This window comes from Protopterus annectens, chromosome 3.part0 (assembly GCF_019279795.1).
Source record: "Protopterus annectens isolate FY-2018-M chromosome 3.part0, PAN1.0, whole genome shotgun sequence".
NCBI classification, from domain to species: domain Eukaryota; kingdom Metazoa; phylum Chordata; order Ceratodontiformes; family Protopteridae; genus Protopterus; species Protopterus annectens.
In genome coordinates, this window is record NC_056731.1 from 1273998444 (window position 1) to 1274015642 (window position 17199).

At 39.4% G+C, this 17199-nt stretch overlaps 1 protein-coding gene across 4 annotated transcripts in view; it reads right to left on the minus strand.

The window, feature by feature from the left end:
• The window catches only part of LOC122796727 (exocyst complex component 3-like protein 4), a 2022901-nt gene that overhangs the window by 144875 nt on the left and 1860827 nt on the right, over positions 1-17199 (minus strand). For 3 of the 4 annotated variants that reach the window (XM_044065430.1, XM_044065431.1, XM_044065429.1), the window contains one exon: positions 16719-16840. The exons of the other annotated variant lie outside the window; for it this stretch is intronic. In XM_044065430.1, coding sequence (XP_043921365.1) covers positions 16719-16840 — 122 coding nt within the window. The remainder of the gene's footprint in view (positions 1-16718; positions 16841-17199) is intronic. 4 annotated transcript variants of the gene reach the window in all.

Below are 17199 nucleotides of genomic sequence, written 5' to 3' on the forward strand. Positions count from 1 at the left end.
TAATATGTGGGTACTTTACAGATGGCTGAGAGTAAAAATCCATGGAAAGAATGAAAACATTTTACTGGTCTCCCTCTATCACAGTACTATGCAACGACTGTCTTTCTGGCTGTGAATCAATGCTAGTACAGTGATGTTATTTAACGGTGTATCTGTCTTTCAGTTGCTTATAACGGCCATAAATCAAACAAATCTCCTGTGCTTCTTCTTACAAGAACTGAGTAAAATAACAAGCGTGTTCCCCATGCCTTTGAAATTGCGGGGGGGGGGGGGGGCACATAAATCAACAAAAACACTCTGGTGCTGTTTTGGATCCCTATTCAAAAATTCCTCTTATTCCAAGTGAATAGCAGTCATATACGTCTAATACAGTAAACTGCAATGATTGAAAATTCATATTTCTCAGTTATATGTAAACATATGCCATTTGAAAATATTATTTCCAACGGCTGAATAAGAGAATGTTGGCACACGTGTTCAACGTGAAAAGTGTAAATGATGTACAACTTCAAAGTAACACTTGAAGTCAGTGTAACAGAATTAAATAACTGTTTGGGGAAACATCACCTTCCTTGCATTGACATGATGGACTGTATCTACCTGACTCTGCTACATATGCGCGTGTGTGTGTGTGTGTGTGTGTGTGTGTGTGTGTGTGTGTGTGTGTGTGTGTGTGTGTGTGTGTGTGTCTGTATATATACGTCTATATCTATATCTGTCTGTTTGGTATGACAAATTCTCTGAACCGCAGCAGTCTTGGGAGTTAATTTCTGAATAAAGGTACTCACTTGCAGGTCTATGCATTTCTCAGTGGTAGACGTGTGTGCATATATTCTGACTTGATTCCCTAATAAATACTGACACTAGTTAGATATATTCAAATATCTTACTTTTTTATTTTAATAAGTTCATTTATTTTTGTCTGGCTTGTTAACCAAATTGTCAAGTGGGCTTTCAGGTGGAGACCCGAGAGCCCATTCTGGTTAAGGGAATAGCTCCAAGTTATACAATAGGCAAATAAAGACTGTAGGAATCAGATCTGGGACTACAGAATGACAGTATTAGCAGCTCACAGTCTTTAGTTCTCTGTGATAACCACTTAAAAGGGGAGAGGTTTGGCATCAACATGGAAGCAGATGAATTGTAAGTGGCTCTGGTCACTGGATATTTTCAATAATTACTTCAGCTAAAGTAACTGCACTGCAGCCATGATGAGTCGTACACCTGAAGACATGTGCTTCCTGTTAAATCAAGGAAAGAGAATACAAAATATGGATCACTGAACTGACTATAGCTGCTTCTCAACAATCTCATCAGAAGGATGGACAATCTTCCTATATTAATAGCCAGTGATTTGAGACACTACAGATGTCAAGAACACTGCACAGCAAAATAAAGCAGATAAAGAGGTCTAGGCAGTAAAAATGACATTTCTTAAAACTATACTGGCCATCCAAGAAATCAAATACAGAAGGTGACTGTAGTTCAACGTCCAGAAGCAGCAAGCCTCAGTTAGAACACTGCATGCCATGCTAGATGAAATCATAAATAGGCAGAGAAGGAATGTCAGACTAGCAGGGCTGCAGGGCCCCATCATGTCAGATTTTCTTGATAGGGAGATGAATTCAGCCCTAAATTTATACTTAGAAGTAAACACCACTAACGTGGCGCTGAGACCACTCACACCTGTTCTATGTGCCTTGCTGAAGATAATACTTAAAATGCTGAACTTTCTTGATGAGGTCAAGCTACTAGATAGTAAAAGAGAAGGGAAATTCTTTAAAATGCAGTATAAGGATAATACAGGTCTATTATCAAAATCTGACAGAAAAGAGTATGGCAGAATCCAGACAGTTGTAGTTAAGTTACTTGAATGACCTGGTCACCCTACTAAACAAAATGCAGCCATACATGTGAAATAACACAAGGAATTCAAAACTCCTGAAGAAGTGATGGCATTATGGAAAGTAATCTAATGCCATATACAGTGAGCCACTTTACTGTACTTCAGAAGAATGTTGATCTGAACATGCAACCAGACAATAGAAGATCCAAGCTGCTCACAGGTCTAGATAAAGCTGTAGCAGCTCCATGGATCTATGTCATTTGATGGAATGCTCTTTTGATTGAAACCCAAATGGTCAAACTCATTTTATTGAACGGAAAACTAATTTGACTGAAAACAATTGACAGAAAAGTATGTGCATCAACAGAAAGTATCTGATGGTGTCATTTCTTATGGTAGACGTTATTAGGAAGGTAAGTCTAGCAGACTGTGTGTGGATTGTAATGGGCAGCATCGTGTTGTGCCCCCAGAGCTGTAGTTTATTGTATTTTCACTCCAGCACTGATTCACTGTGTGCTGTTTTTTTCTTTTCTCTGTGGTTGTGCAATCAAGAAGTTAGTATACATTTATTTTATTTATTTATTTGCAGTTTGTTTTCCAGGATAGTCCATTGGGCTAAAAGAAGCCCATTTTCAATGGAGTCTTGGGGAGAAAAGCTCCAGAGAAATACAAATACATAGTACAGAAATAGCACAAATCCATAATATGCAATAAAATGGAGAATTCAGCAAACAAAACCAACAAAATCAAACAGCAAAGGATAAAATCCTTACAGCAGCCTTTCAATTAAATGTTAAATACATATTTTGTATAGTACAAACCCATATTGCACAATTTAAATAGATGTTACATAATACAGAAATAAAAGATTTTCATTAGGAAAATTGCATCAGGTTAATTTAGTAAGTAGCAGTTTTATTTATTTATTTATTTTTTAGGGGACTACAATGAGGTAAGGATGTAAAACTTTAGGAGGTAGTGACAGGCAACAAAGTTTGGAAAGTTAGGAAGAAAGTGTGGTAGAATTAGGTTGGATGAGAGCAAGAGCATTTCCACTGTGAAGTAGGGTGCGAGTGCATGAGGTTTTAAACAAGGACAGACTGCTTGTGGTGCAGATGTGAGAAGGGAGAGAGTTCCAGAGGTGTGCAAGAGAGGACATCAATTGATTCCCAGCAGGACTTTGGTTTATGCAATTTAATTAGGTTTTGTGAATTGGATCTTAGGAGTCTATCTGGTTTATGCATTTCAAAAGTATTTGCTAGGGAGGGGCAGAGAGACTGGTTATGAATGAGTTTGTGTGCTTGGATGAGTTGGGTATATGTGAGGAAGTTTGGTAATTCTAGCCAACTTAGTTGGTGAAGGGAATTACAGTGGTGGGAAGAGGCTCTATGACCTGCCACAAATTTGGATATTTTGTTATAATAAGATGAGAGTTTTGTTTTGAAGGAAGATTGTAGGCTGGTTAGGACAGATGCACCATATAAAAGGGATGGGATGAGGTATGTATTAGCTAATGTAATCCTGGTGGTGGGAGAGATAAAGTGACTGTGGCGGTAAAGCATACCTAATTTTTTTATATATATTTTTATACTTGCTTGTAGATGCTTCACATTTTAGTTGATTATCAATGATAATTCTTATTAATTTTGTGTCAGAGGCTAGTTCTAGAGGGGTATTGTTACTGCTGGTAATTATGAAGGATTGTTTTTCTAGGGAAGAGGTTTTGGATGCATCGAATAACATAAGTTTTGTTTTGGTTGCATTAAGGGCTAGATGGCTGTCGAGCATCAACTGTTTAGTAAAAGGGAAGGTGGCTTGTGTTAGATTGTTTAGAGTTGTGATAGAAGGGTAGGAACAGATTATAGTAGAATCATCAGCATATTGGATGAGACTGGAGTTAGGAGTGGCTTGGAAGAAATCATTTATGAATATGTTGAATAGTAGGGGGCCTAGAATGGAACCTTGGGGGATGCCTGTGGCTGTATTAAGGAAGGGTGAGGTAGCTTTTTTCCATTTAACTGCTTGTTGCCTGTTTGTGAGATAGCTTGAGAACCACTGGGTAGAGGAAGGGGATAGGTTAAGTTTAGAGAGTTTGGTAAGAAGGAGGTTGTGGGAAATAGTGTAAAATGCCTTAAAGAGGTCGAGGAAAAGAGTGGATACAAAGTGGCCGGAGTTGCAGGCTTTGTTGATTGTTTCTAGAAAGGAGAGGACGGCAGTGGAGGTACTACGACCTGGTGTAAAGCCATGTTGTGTGGGGGTAAGAAGCTGATTATTGATGAGGTAGGGTAAGAGTTGTTGGTGTACACATTTTTCAGGTAGCTTAGAAACAGGGGATAGGATGGCAATACGGCGAAAATTTGGGTTGTCATTATTATTGCCACCTTTATGGAGACGAATAATAAAGGCCTTCTTCCACAGCTGGGGGACCTGGCTTTCTGAGATAGACCGATTAAGTAGTATGCTAATAGGGAGAGCAATGGCATCTGCTGCTACATTTAGCATACACGTTACATAAATAAAGGGGTGTCACAGCCTCCACCCACATGGGAAGTGCAGGGGGGCTTGCCCACCTGCAAAAACATGGTATATTTGTTGTAAAGAAGGTACTCTATTAAATGACTTTTCAATCAAATGAAATGTCAGTCAAATAGGTTAGACCGTTTGGGCTTCAATCAAATGACATAGACTTAGCACTACTGTACAGTGTATAAATTCTCACCTACAAGCCCAGACTCAGGAAACATGCTCTGTCAAATGGCAAACCGCACTGAATCCTTTCCCTGAAGGGTTCTCAGAGGCAGTTATTTCATCTACCCACATCAAATAACTTGTTGGTCTTTTTTCAACAAAAATCAATTGACATGGACTGATAACTGCCCAGGATGAGGAAGGGCTGGGTGATTTCCTCAATAAGGGCTACACAAGAGAAACCTCTAACACATCACCTGAGAGAGATCTTCATCTGAGAAGTAGAAGGGGTAAAAATGGCACTATGGGAAAATACACAAAGCTAAGCAGACCTGAACTAAATTATACAAGTATGCAATCTGGTGATCAGCCCTACAGAGAGAGGCAGTCTTATCAGATGCACATTGAAGGGGGTCTATTGTGGTCTGCCCTGTGGTTATTAAACATGTACTCACAAATTAACTTAATTTTATTATATACTTTATTAGCTCTTTACTTTCTCATTGCAATTATTACAGAAGCAGCTCAGTTCAATAAGTTCTGCAAAGTTTTTCTTGATAATTAACATTTACAAACAACTTTGTGGGAAGAGCAAAAATAAACATACCCCACATGGTACAGGCCACATATTACAGAAATTACTACAATGTTTTGAACAACCTAACAAAATGGACTGAAACTACAGACAGCCACTCCAGGTTTATGCCAAGGTTATAAGTTAAATCTGTGAAGCTAACCTTCCTCTAAACACACACTAAAATTAGCATTAAGCTTGATGACAACTACAAAATTATTATTTTGTTTTGTTTTGAGTTGTCAATTAAATGACAATCCCTTAACATTAAAGATTTAAGCTTGCTTACAAAGTGAATGTAAGTAGAATTAGACTGCATGAAATTAAAACAGGCCAAGGTATAAACCAAAATAAGAAGTAGATGCCAGCATGTATTGTCCTACCTAATACACTCCAATCAAGCAGGATTTGTTAAAGGCTATGAATAGAGAACATGTCCAAATCCTACTTTATAAAACATCAGATAGTCAGTGCTGCCATAGAAGCCACAGCTATTCTACTAGAAGATTTAAGAAAACATTAAATTCTGTAATGAGAAATTACTTATGGATAACCATTCACAAATCTAGCTTGTCTTCCCTGTTGTGTCTTTCGGCTTTTCCCGGTTAGGGGTCGCCACAGCGGAACTCCGGTCCGCTAATGATTGGTAGTTGATTTTACATGCCGAGTACTAGCCCTGATGCACAACCTTCAATGAAGGTACACCCATTCACACATGTCTCCACGTAGAAGACGCTCTAACTGAGAATCGAACCAGACAGCGTCTTACTGAGAGGCGACAACGCTACCACAGCACCACCATCACGGTTACAGCTTTTCTTCCCTGTATACTAAAGTAATAAAGGAATTGTATTGCTTAACCTTGGAGTCAGCCACAACTAACTCAAAGTCTTTTCTGCTGTAACCTTGACCACATTTACAGGACAATATGTATCTGTCCTGTTACATGGGCAAACATGAAAACGGAGAGATACGTTTAGGGGAATGCACATACATATTGGTGTTTACCACTGAGTGTTTGTTACTAATGCCAGAGCCAGAGATGATTGCCCTATAAACCTTAATATTCTGCAGGACTTCTTTCAGGTATCCAGTCTAAAATGAAATACCATTAAAGCCATATTGTTTCTTTAATCAGCAAAACTCTTAAAGTACAGTTGTGTACACTAACCACAGATGTAGATGTTCGAGTGTATTCACTGTTGCAGTCATCACACTTGGGTTATCTGTCTGCAGGAAGCCCTCTGTTAGCTCGAATCCCAGAGACTTAGTATTTCGGCATCAGTTGCTGTCGCTCCAGGACTGACGTCAGGTCGTCAGGGGTATAAAAACAGGCAGCTGATGCCATTCCATCAGTTTTTCTTGCCCCAAATGTCAGGAGCCCCCAAAATAGGGAGCTAAGTTATGGTGGTGAAAAAACATCCCCAGTAAAAAGAAAATACTAATACCAGTACCTCTGAAAGGGGTGATTATTAAACATAGACAGGAAAGAGAGAGAGAGAGAAAGAGAGAGAGACAAGGGGGCTGGAGGGAGGAAAACTAGGACTGCAACAGTGAATACACTAGAACATCTACATTTATGGTAAGTGTACACAACTGTACTATGTTCTTCGTGTTGCACTGTTGCAGTCATCACACTTGGGTAGATTCCCAAAGCTGAGGAAGGGTGGAGGATGTCAAGAAGAGTTGGGGCTGGCTAGTATGCCTTGCAGGACTGCTGTTGCAAAACCCGCCCTGGATTTGGAAAAGATAGGCAGGTGGTAATGCTTGGTGAAGGTATGTACAGAACTCCAGGTAGCAGCTTCCAAGATGTCCCTGGTAGGGACTCCCCTGAGGAATGCTGTAGAGGTAGAAGTTGCCCTAGTGGAATGTGTTCTGACCCCCTGAGGGATTGGTGTCCCATGGTGCTTGTAGCACAAATAGATGCAGTGTGTTATCCATTTAGAAATTATTTGCTTAGAAATGGCCTTGCCCTCTGCTCATGGTGCAAAGCTGACTAGTAACTGGTTAGATTTCCTGAAGGGCTTAGTCCTATCCAGGTAGAATCTGAGCTGTCTGTGCATGTCCAAGGAGTGCAGGATCCTTTCCCCTTTATTTTAGGATTAGGGAAGAGGGTTGGAAAATGGATAGATTGGTTGAGAGCCACACTGGACACCACTTTAGGCATAAAGGAAGGGTTAGTCCTGAGGAAAACCCTGTCAGCGTGGAAAATAATGAAGGGTTCCACAGCCATAAGTACTTGTAGCTCAGGCACTCTTCTAGCTGAAGTGATGGCCAGAACTAAGGCTGCTTTCTAAGAGAGGAATTTTAACTCTGCTGATGCTGCAGGCTCAAAGGGGGGGGGGGGGTAGCATGAGCTTTTCCAGTACAAAGTTAAGGTCCCAAACAGGAGTGGGTGCTCTCCTTGGTGGCCTTAAGTTGTATGCCCCTCTCAGGATCTGTTTGATAAGAGGGTGAGAAAGAGAGGAGGCTCAGTGTTGTAATGAGCCAAAGTGGCAGAGGCATGGATCTTAATGGAGAAGGATAGGCCTCTGTGGAGTAGATCTGCTAAGTAATCCAGGATTAGAGGCAGGGAGGGCAGAGTTGTGTCCTCTCCTTTAGATTGAATCCAGGAGCAGTACCTTTTCCACCTATCAGCATAGGATTTCCTTGGATCTTCTGGTCTCAAGGATAACGTCCAGCACCTGCTTGCTTAGGCTGGTTACTGGGGGAGATTTCAAGGAATAAGCCAGACTGCAAGATTTAGGGATTGCAGTTGCAGGTGCAAGATCTGTCCCCCCTGCTGAGAGAGCAGGGTTGGGTTCTGGTGTACGTGCCTCGGTGGCACCAGTGACAGGCTGTGCAGGAATGGGTACCAGTGCTAGCGTGGCCAGTCCAGGGCAATCAGAATTGGGGCCAGGCATTTTGTTAATACTATGGGAGCAGTGGATAAGCCAAAGGGAAGTGCAGAGAACTGATAATGCATAATCCTGGCCTGAAGCGTAGGTATTTCCTGCATGACTCCCTTATAGGGATATGCAGATAGGCTTCTTTTAAGTCTAGGGTGGCTAACTAGGCATCTTTGGCTAGCATAGGTAGAAGCTGCTTCAGGGTGAGCATTTTGAATTTTGTTACCATCAGGAAGGATCTAGGATTGGGCACCTTTCTGGGTACCAGGAAAAGTCTGGAATAGAATCCTTGACTTATCTGTTCCACAGGAACAGGCTGAATCACCCTTATAGATAGCAGGGACTGAACTTGGTTTTGTGCCTCTGCCCATTGGTTTGGAGGGAGGTCTGGGAATCCTGTTGGGGTTCAAAAACAAGGTAGTAAATCCACGGCAGTCAGCACAGGAACACCAGGTAGATCAGACAAAATTTATTAAAGCGCTTTTCGGCTCACACTACGACAGCCTTCCTCAGAATAAAAAACATTAATACAACACTTTCCTTTTATACAAAAAAAGGCGCAAACATAAATCAATCATTCAATTAATTAATTAAAATAAATGTTTGTTTAAAAACTCCTTCAACATCTTCTTAAAGGTATATGAATGAAAATGTGTGCCTGTGAACAATATATACTACCAAAACTGATGCACCATAACCTGAAACCAATTACTACAATAAAATCTATCGGCCCATTTTATTAAAGGCTTAATGGGACCCGTACATTCTATATATATATATATATATATATATATATGCATGTGCAAACACCTATCTATTTTTTAATTATAAAAAAATATATATATATATATAAATACTAAATAATACTAAATTATAAATATAAAAACTTGATAATGATACCTAAATAACTAAATAAATACTTATAATGTATAATTAATAACTAAACAAATCAAAATTGTTCTCAAATACATATGTGTGCATAGCAAAACAGAAATAACCAATTAATAACCCAAAAAGATTCATAAATTCATGGATGTTTATGTATAAAGATGCATGAAATACATAAAAATCGAGGAATATTTCTCATACACATGAATTAACCTCGCTGAACCAACTAATTAAATAAGTTTTTAATATTAGTTAGAACTTTTCAAATTAGTTTTTTGAATTATATAATATAAAAAATTCATAAAAATGGTTTTAATTTTAATTTTGTGTCACTCTAAACTATCTCACTATCCTGTTGGGGTTGGCAGTGAATGGAAGTAGAATTTGTACCCCTGGGATACAATGGTGAGGACCCATCAGTCTTTGATGATGGAATTCCAGTTTTTTGCATAAAGGGCAAGTTTTCCTCCTAGGGGCACAAGCAGTTGGGCAGATGTGGGGACTGCAGTAGAGAAGTCATTGGGAATTCTTTCCATAAGGACATGGCTTAGCACTCCCTGCTTTAGAGGTGGAGGCACTCCATTGATTACATCTCTGCATACCCTGAGACTGTAGTCTGGGGGGTCTGTTTCCCCCTGGGTCTAGTTTGAGAAGGCCTTGAGGGGGCTGAAAGGACCAATGTTTTGATGGGCAATGCCTACTGAATCTAGGAGGCTGTACTTGCAAAAAATATTTGACTGTCTGGCATAGATTTAGCTTTTTCTTTCATGTTTTTAAGAACCTCTTCTGCTTTGGTGCCAAACAGATTGTCCTTGTTCAAAGGAGCATCTAGTAACTTTGATTTGACATTGTCTGGCAAGGTCTGCTCCTTAAGCCAGGCATACCTTCTCAGTACAGAACCAGTGACTGCTGCCCTGCAAGATGCTTCTAGGGCATCAAAGCCACACTGCAATGTATGCTTGCTGACTTGGCTTGCAGAATGCATAAGTTCTTGTAATTCTTTATTTTCTGTACAGTCTGTAAAGGTAGCTATTTTTTACTTAATAAGTTCCATAACATATTGTTGGTACTTCAGCATGTGAAACTGACAATTCAAAGCCCTAATGGTGAGAGTTGCAGAGGTATATACTTTCTTACCCCATCTGTCCAAAGCTCTGGAATCCCTGTCTGCAGGGGTGAGATTCTTAGCTGTAGTTGCTTTAATACCTTTAGGCCCCTAGGAGATGACCTCTGGGTCAGCAGTAGGATTTTTGAAAAGGAATTTGTGAGCATCAGATACTCTGTAGTACCTGCCTGGTTTCCTAGGAGCAGGGGGTAAGGTATCAAGAGTTAAACTGGATTCCATAAAGACATCATCCACAACATCCAGGACTGGGGGTATTGCTAAAGGTCTATGTTGTGGCAAATCTAGAAATTCTCTGAGTCTCTTTTTGGATTGAGGATAGTCTTGGCATTCCCAATGGAAATGTTCTCTTAAAGTATGTAGGGTTTCACCAAAAGAAAAGTCCTCAGGAGGAGAGGCAGAGGGAATGGATTCCTCTGCATCTGAATCCTTGTAAGCAGATAAGGGCATGCCTTCATAATCAGATGCCTCAGAGTCATCGGACTCTTGGTTTGTTGAGGCTGCTGGGGACTGGTCTCTTTTTCTCTTAGCAGGGGAAGGCTGGCTTCCCCTAATCAGCATAATAAGGTCTTCTGCCATTTTAAGCATTTGATGTTGTGGCAAGGGAGCAAGTGCATGTGTTTGGATCTTCAGTTTTCTAGGTGTAGTGCGTACTCTTGGCCTTAGAAACTTGGTAGTTTTAGAACTGAAGACACAAAAGAAGTCGTCGGTTTGTGTCAAACATCGGTAATGCAAAGTACTTCCTCAGAAGCCAGTCCCTGCTGAGCGGCTCTGGATCCATCCAAGGTAGAGACATCCACAGGTTCCATAGTCGAAGAAGAGTCTCGTAGCATACTGGACTCCGAAGGGGTCTCGGTAGAGGCCTGCAAATCCATTGAAGTGGGCATCAGGGGCTGCGAAAGCACCTCACTGAGTACCGGCTGACTGGCGACTAGCTTAACGGAAGCATCGTCGGCAGCTTTGGACCTGTGTGGTCTGTTTCTGTCTTTATCCTTATGTTTTTTGGGAATATCAGTAGTCAGTTGGCTTACCAAAGCCATTTCCAAATATGGAGATCAAGAACAAAAGTATTTAGCGACAAAAAGGGCCCGACGGCGGATGGTTCGGTCTTTGAACAAGGCACAAAACTGACAGCGAGGCACATCGTGGTCTGGGCCTAAACAGGTGATGCAGTAAGAATGAAAATCTCAGTGTGGTGTTTGCTTTCCACAGGCAAGACAATTGTTAACTTTTTCTGACCGGTTAGAGCAAGAAAAAAGAATCCCCAATGGGGTACTTAGCTTTAGAAAACTTCAGGATGATTCAATTCGTAACCGACCGGCACTCATGCAAACTGCTTCAGCTACAGGCTCCTAGGCAAGAAAGACTGATATAATGGCGTCGGCTGCCTGTTTTTATACCCCTGACAACCTGACGTCAGTCCAGGAGTGACAGCAACCGACGCAGAAATACTACTTTTCTGGTATTCGGGCTGACTGAGGGCTACCTGCAGGCAGATAATCCAAGTGTGATGACTGCAAATGTGAAACACGAAGAACATCTGCAAAACAGAATGGAACCATCTGCTATTCAAATAGTGCATAAACCCATCAAGACATTTAGGTATACTGCTGTTCACTAACATTAATCATGATTAACCTAAATTATCAATCTCTATAGCCAGAACATTTTTTAAGTGTCATCATACATGAAACAGGCTTCATCTTTACTTCTTTGGTAGGAAATGCAGACTAAACATTCTCTTTATGCCCAAGGTGTACTTTATGACATGCCATCTTCCCCAAGTCTATTTAAGGTGTAATATGTTGAATGTTATTTTCTTATAATCTCACCATTGTGTACTATGTTGCATACCATTTTACTATAACCTCTAACATTAACTGTTTAAGAAGATTAACTAAAACATCTTAGACAATGTTTGAGATGACAACAGAAGATGAGTTCTGATTGGACTACTGCACAATACACAGACACAAGGATGGATAGGATGGGGCATTTCAAATAATCCAAAATTTTGTTGTTCAACATATTGTCTCATCTCAGCCCCATTACCCACAATGGGACCATGTCTGTATACTGACGTGCATTTAGCTGTGAGATGGTATGTGACATGACTTTTCAGTTCTCTCAAGCACTGGTGCACATGTTGTATGCAATCAGCACACTTTTAATATGATGCAGAAATTCACAGATTTGACATTTGTATTAGGGTTGTTTATCCCTTTTCGGGAATCATCATCCACTGATTTGTACTAATAATCAGGCAGTGGATTATACGGTCACATATTAGAAACTCGAAAGATCTAAAACACGAATGTATGTGCATTGACACATAAAGATCGATGTACATACACAACGAAACACGTAAACAGCGAAAATCAAAACGCTGAACGTGTTTCTCAGCCAGCAGCGCGGTGGTGGGGATAAGGAAATATATCCCTTTCCCCACTGTAGTGCAGTCTCAGAGTTGGTATATTTAAGAAGGTGGTGTGTGGGTGCAGGGAGGCTTGCCCTCCTGCATAAGCTTGTTAATGTATTTTTTTTTATTTTGTACTTACCTGTGTGGCGTGTTTTGCTGACGAAACATGTTTGGCATTTTGATTTTCACCATTTACGTGTTTCTCTGTGTATGTACATTGACCTTTATGTGTCGATGTAATACATTCGCGTTTTAGATCTTTCTGGGTTTTAATATAGACCTAGATTATACACATAGGGAATAATCAGGCTCAGGTGTCCAGTAGATGCTAATTGGATGAAAGTGGATACTTACTTCCTTTGCCCTTCTCAAGGACAGATTTAAACTTACCAGACAGCACTGGTATTTACAACTTTGTCATGCAAATGTTTAACTTTGCATTAGTAACTGCTGGTATTACTCCATCTTTCTAAATTATGGGACCTATGTCCCACAGATGTCACCGCTCATCAGTGCCTGCTACCTCAATCTGCACCTCACTTTAAATTCTGGAAAAGTCTAAAGCTGTTGAAATGTAAGTGTGCTGTTTTGCAGTTGCAATCAACTAACAGATCCTTAGGATTCAGAAAAGCTTACCTCACTCCTGAAACCATTACTCAGAAGGTTTCCATAGCGTGGTAAGCATGAAAAGTCAGAGACTGCTGCCAACTACAGCACTACACAGACACCGGCCATATTATAGACGATGGTCTTCCTGGCAATACCACATGCAAATGTGTCTAATGCTAATTAGCTATGCAATGTCCCTTAGAAATGGTGTTGCCCATACCTCTCAACTGTACAGATTTTCACAAAATTTCCAGATTTTAGACTCATATTTTTGGCCTTTTACTCATAAAAATTGTGTTTTCTTGACGAATCACTGGAATGATCTAAGGATTAAAGTCACCAAATGACATGTATTTGATTTTCAGACTTCATATCCTTCAGAAAATGCATTCCAACACAAATCCTGTTATTCGAGCAACATTCTAAGTTTATAAGAGCAATATTTAAAATATGTCCCTTTTTGGGGCCTTAGTCCCCCTTTTATGTCAGGCTTTGTACAGATTTCTTGTGCTAAGAGCTTGAGAGGTAAGATGCTGCCACTATAACAGGAAGGTACGACAATTCAGACAATAATTCTACAGCACTGTTTTGGCTGTGAGGAGGGAAAAAAATGCATGCTGCCTTTGATGGCATACATCCGTTCACTCCGATGGATACATCAGACCTCTGACTGGAGGTAGGTACTGAGAACCTGTGTGTGTGTGTGTGTGTGTGTGTGTGTGTGTGTGTGTGTGTGTGTGTGTGTGTGTGTGTGTGTGAGACTGTGTCTGGGAAGTTGACCTTGCAACCTTAATCCATGGGCTAGCAGGGGAAACACCATGTCAGGTCAGCAGTACACTGTTTGATTCAGAGACATGGTAAGTAGCTGTTAATGAGATATAACTTGGTTTGGCTTTACCTTGTCTAGGAACTGGAGATTATCACTGTTGCACTAATTGATAGTCCTGTGTTTTCCAATTAGCTTTGGTAGTGATACTTAAGGATGAATCTTAAGGATGGTTTTCTGAACTGACTAATTTTTCATGTAGTGCCTGTACTTCTGCAAAACTGTAATTGTTTCAGTTTACTGTAACTCAGTCATTGCTGAAAAATGACCATGAAGTCCAGCCACCTGCCTGTTCAATAAAGAAAGCATATTGAAAATCTACTATTTTCATAATAAGTAATCTGATTCAATAAAAACTATAAGGAAAATGTGGGCCTTATATTTGAAATACTTTATTTATCTCATAATTTACATAAAAATATGTACGGTATAATGCACACATTATTATTGTTACACACATTTCAGAACAAACACTTCCACATTGTAGTCATGTTGCAATGATATCTTTAATAACTATTTATATTACACAAAAATATGCAAAGTAAAACAAACCTTTCCTGAAAGAACAGATTATAAAGTACTGAACAAGTTTATTTTAATTTTTTTATTTATTTCATTACCCTCTTCAAGCAGTCAGTTGCACAACAGGTAACATACTTACCTTTGCTGCAGAAGGTTGTTGGCTCTTTTATACCACCAGGCAGATGGACTGCTGAAACTGCAGTATAGCAAAAAGGGGGGTGCTGCACTCCTGTGTGTGTCATACTTTGGTCCAGACTAAATCAAGGTCCCATGTGCTTGAGTTGGTGGTAGCTAAAGTGGGCGCAAAGCATCCCTCAGCACCTATTGAAAAAACTTAGAGGACGTTCCCCAACGCCCTGGCCAAATTTCCCATAATAATGTAAAATACCACCTTGGCTCTCACCTCGAAAGTGGCCACTAGCCTAGTGGAATTATCCCAGTCAACAAAGGATAAGTAAGTAAGTAAGTGAGTAAATAAATAAATAACAAAAGATAAATAAATAAGTAGGTCAGTAAATGAATACATAAAGTTGTTGACTGTGATGGAAGACTGATCCAGGTGAAAAGATGAGTACAGCGTTATAGCAGACAAAGATGTAGCTTGCAGTGCAGGTGAGGAGTACAACTAGCATGCAAAAACATTATAACAACATAGTAGAAGTCTGTCTAATGAAGTAGGAATGTATCCATTATCAAGGGATATACAATTCCATTTATGGAGTTATTGTTGGTACTTTTTTATACATATGATGACAAGATTGATAGTGGAAGAGAAGTAGAACAGTGAGTTAAGTACAATAGAAGGAGATGGATACTGCAAGGCTGGGGAAGTGCTGAAAAGTGGAAAGGAGTGATTGTGTGGAATAGGGTATAGGCTAGACAGGGAGGAAGAGAAGAGTATTAAGTTATGAGGCGAATACAGGGAGGTGGGACACAGTGAATTGTAGAAATAATGCATTGCGGAGAAAGACACTTAGAACCAACTCTAATGTTTAAAACAATTCTTGCACTGATATTTCAAACTGGATAAGGAGGTGATGCCTCTAAGTTTAGCAGATAGTGATTCTCCTGTCTAAGGTGTCATTACTGAGAAGATGTGATTGGTGGAGTAGAGTTTTATGAGTGGAGTGGGCAGGGAGAGAGAAGATTGTGATATAAGGTATTAGAATTTGAGTCAGCTGGAAAAGAAAAGATTTGGTATAAGAGTCTGTGGATTAGGCAGGCCAGGAGGAACGTGTATCTTTTATTTACAGAAAACTATTTTGCTTTAATCATGAATAAGCAGTGGTATTCTCTTTGAGTGGCTACATTTTTAACTCTACAGATTTTAAGGGACTGAGTTTGCACGGCTAAGTGTGTTTTCTTTAAGGCTTTGGCAATAGAGAGACTGTATTCTGTATGCGGCAGGAGAACTCCTTTTTCATTTACTAGTCTACTTTCAGATGATATGAGGTGTGATATATTTTTTGGGCCAGAAAAGTATGGTATGTACATCAGATTTAGTACTGGTAATGTGAAACTGAAAACTGAGAGACTAGTCAAATACCAAGGTATCTGGAGAATGGCACGTTTTTAAGTGATCTTTGAAGTTATGGTTTACTGCCCAGTATTATGGGACTGTAGAGAGAGTACGTCACATTGATACTTATCAAAGCCAGTTTGTTTTCAACAAGCTGACAGAATGGGAGAATTTGACACAAATTATAACTTGCCATTAGGTTTGCTGATTTGGCCAAAGGGTATATGGGGATCTTTTTATTCCCTCCTCATTCTATTACTTTTTTAGAATTGAACTACTGGATTTAGTCATCTTTATTAAATGACTTCAAACGGTCAGTGTCAAGTAAGATCATGGTCTAATACTAATGACATTCTTCACATTAATAAGGTTATGCATGCCTTGTTTTTATAACAGCTCTTGTAATATCCTTGTATTAATGAAGGTTTGTAGGTGCATTTTGTTTCAGTGTTAAACAATGAAATATTGTGCCTCACGCTGGTGACAAAAGGCCACCTGAAAACATAAAGTGGCCTTGCATCCTCATGACAGAATACAGCTGTCCACTTCTGTCCTCATACACAGTTCATCTACAGAAGACAGATGCATTGGTATGACACTAACATTTTCAGAATATTGCACATATATCAACAGCACTGCATTTAAGCTACTCTTTGCGATTTGCAGTCTAATTTAGTAAAAATAATATTCAGAATCAATGAACCCTTTCAGCTGAAATACATTCAATAGAAATGAAGATTCATAGCTGAAAGGCAGTTCTCAGAAAATGTTTTTGAGAAAAATACCTACATATAACTTCTGAAATAACATGTTTACCTCACATCTGGATATTCTTCATTCAATGTGATAACTTTCTCCTGGATCATCTTTTTGTCATTCTGGCCAATAATATTAGAAATATAAATAACTGCATTGTTTAGCCATTCAGCAGTAGACCCCTAGAAAAATCAGTTCAACAAAAAGTATATTACTGATCATATAAAAGAACATAACATACATACATACATACGATTATGCAATGCAATGAAATATCTGTAGCATGATTTCTAATTCGACAATAATCCCCTTCTAACATGTTATGCACTTATTTGTCTTTTCTTACAATATGCTTTGTAGCTACTTACTTTACATTAAAATTGCACTAAAACATTTGGTCTGAAGAAATATGTAGCAATCATAATGCTTACATTTAAGCATGAAAATTAAATATATCCAAACAAGATTATTGTGAACAATCAATGTATCACCTATTTGCCAAAAAGCTAGATCTTTAGATCATTTAATTTGAAACAGATTT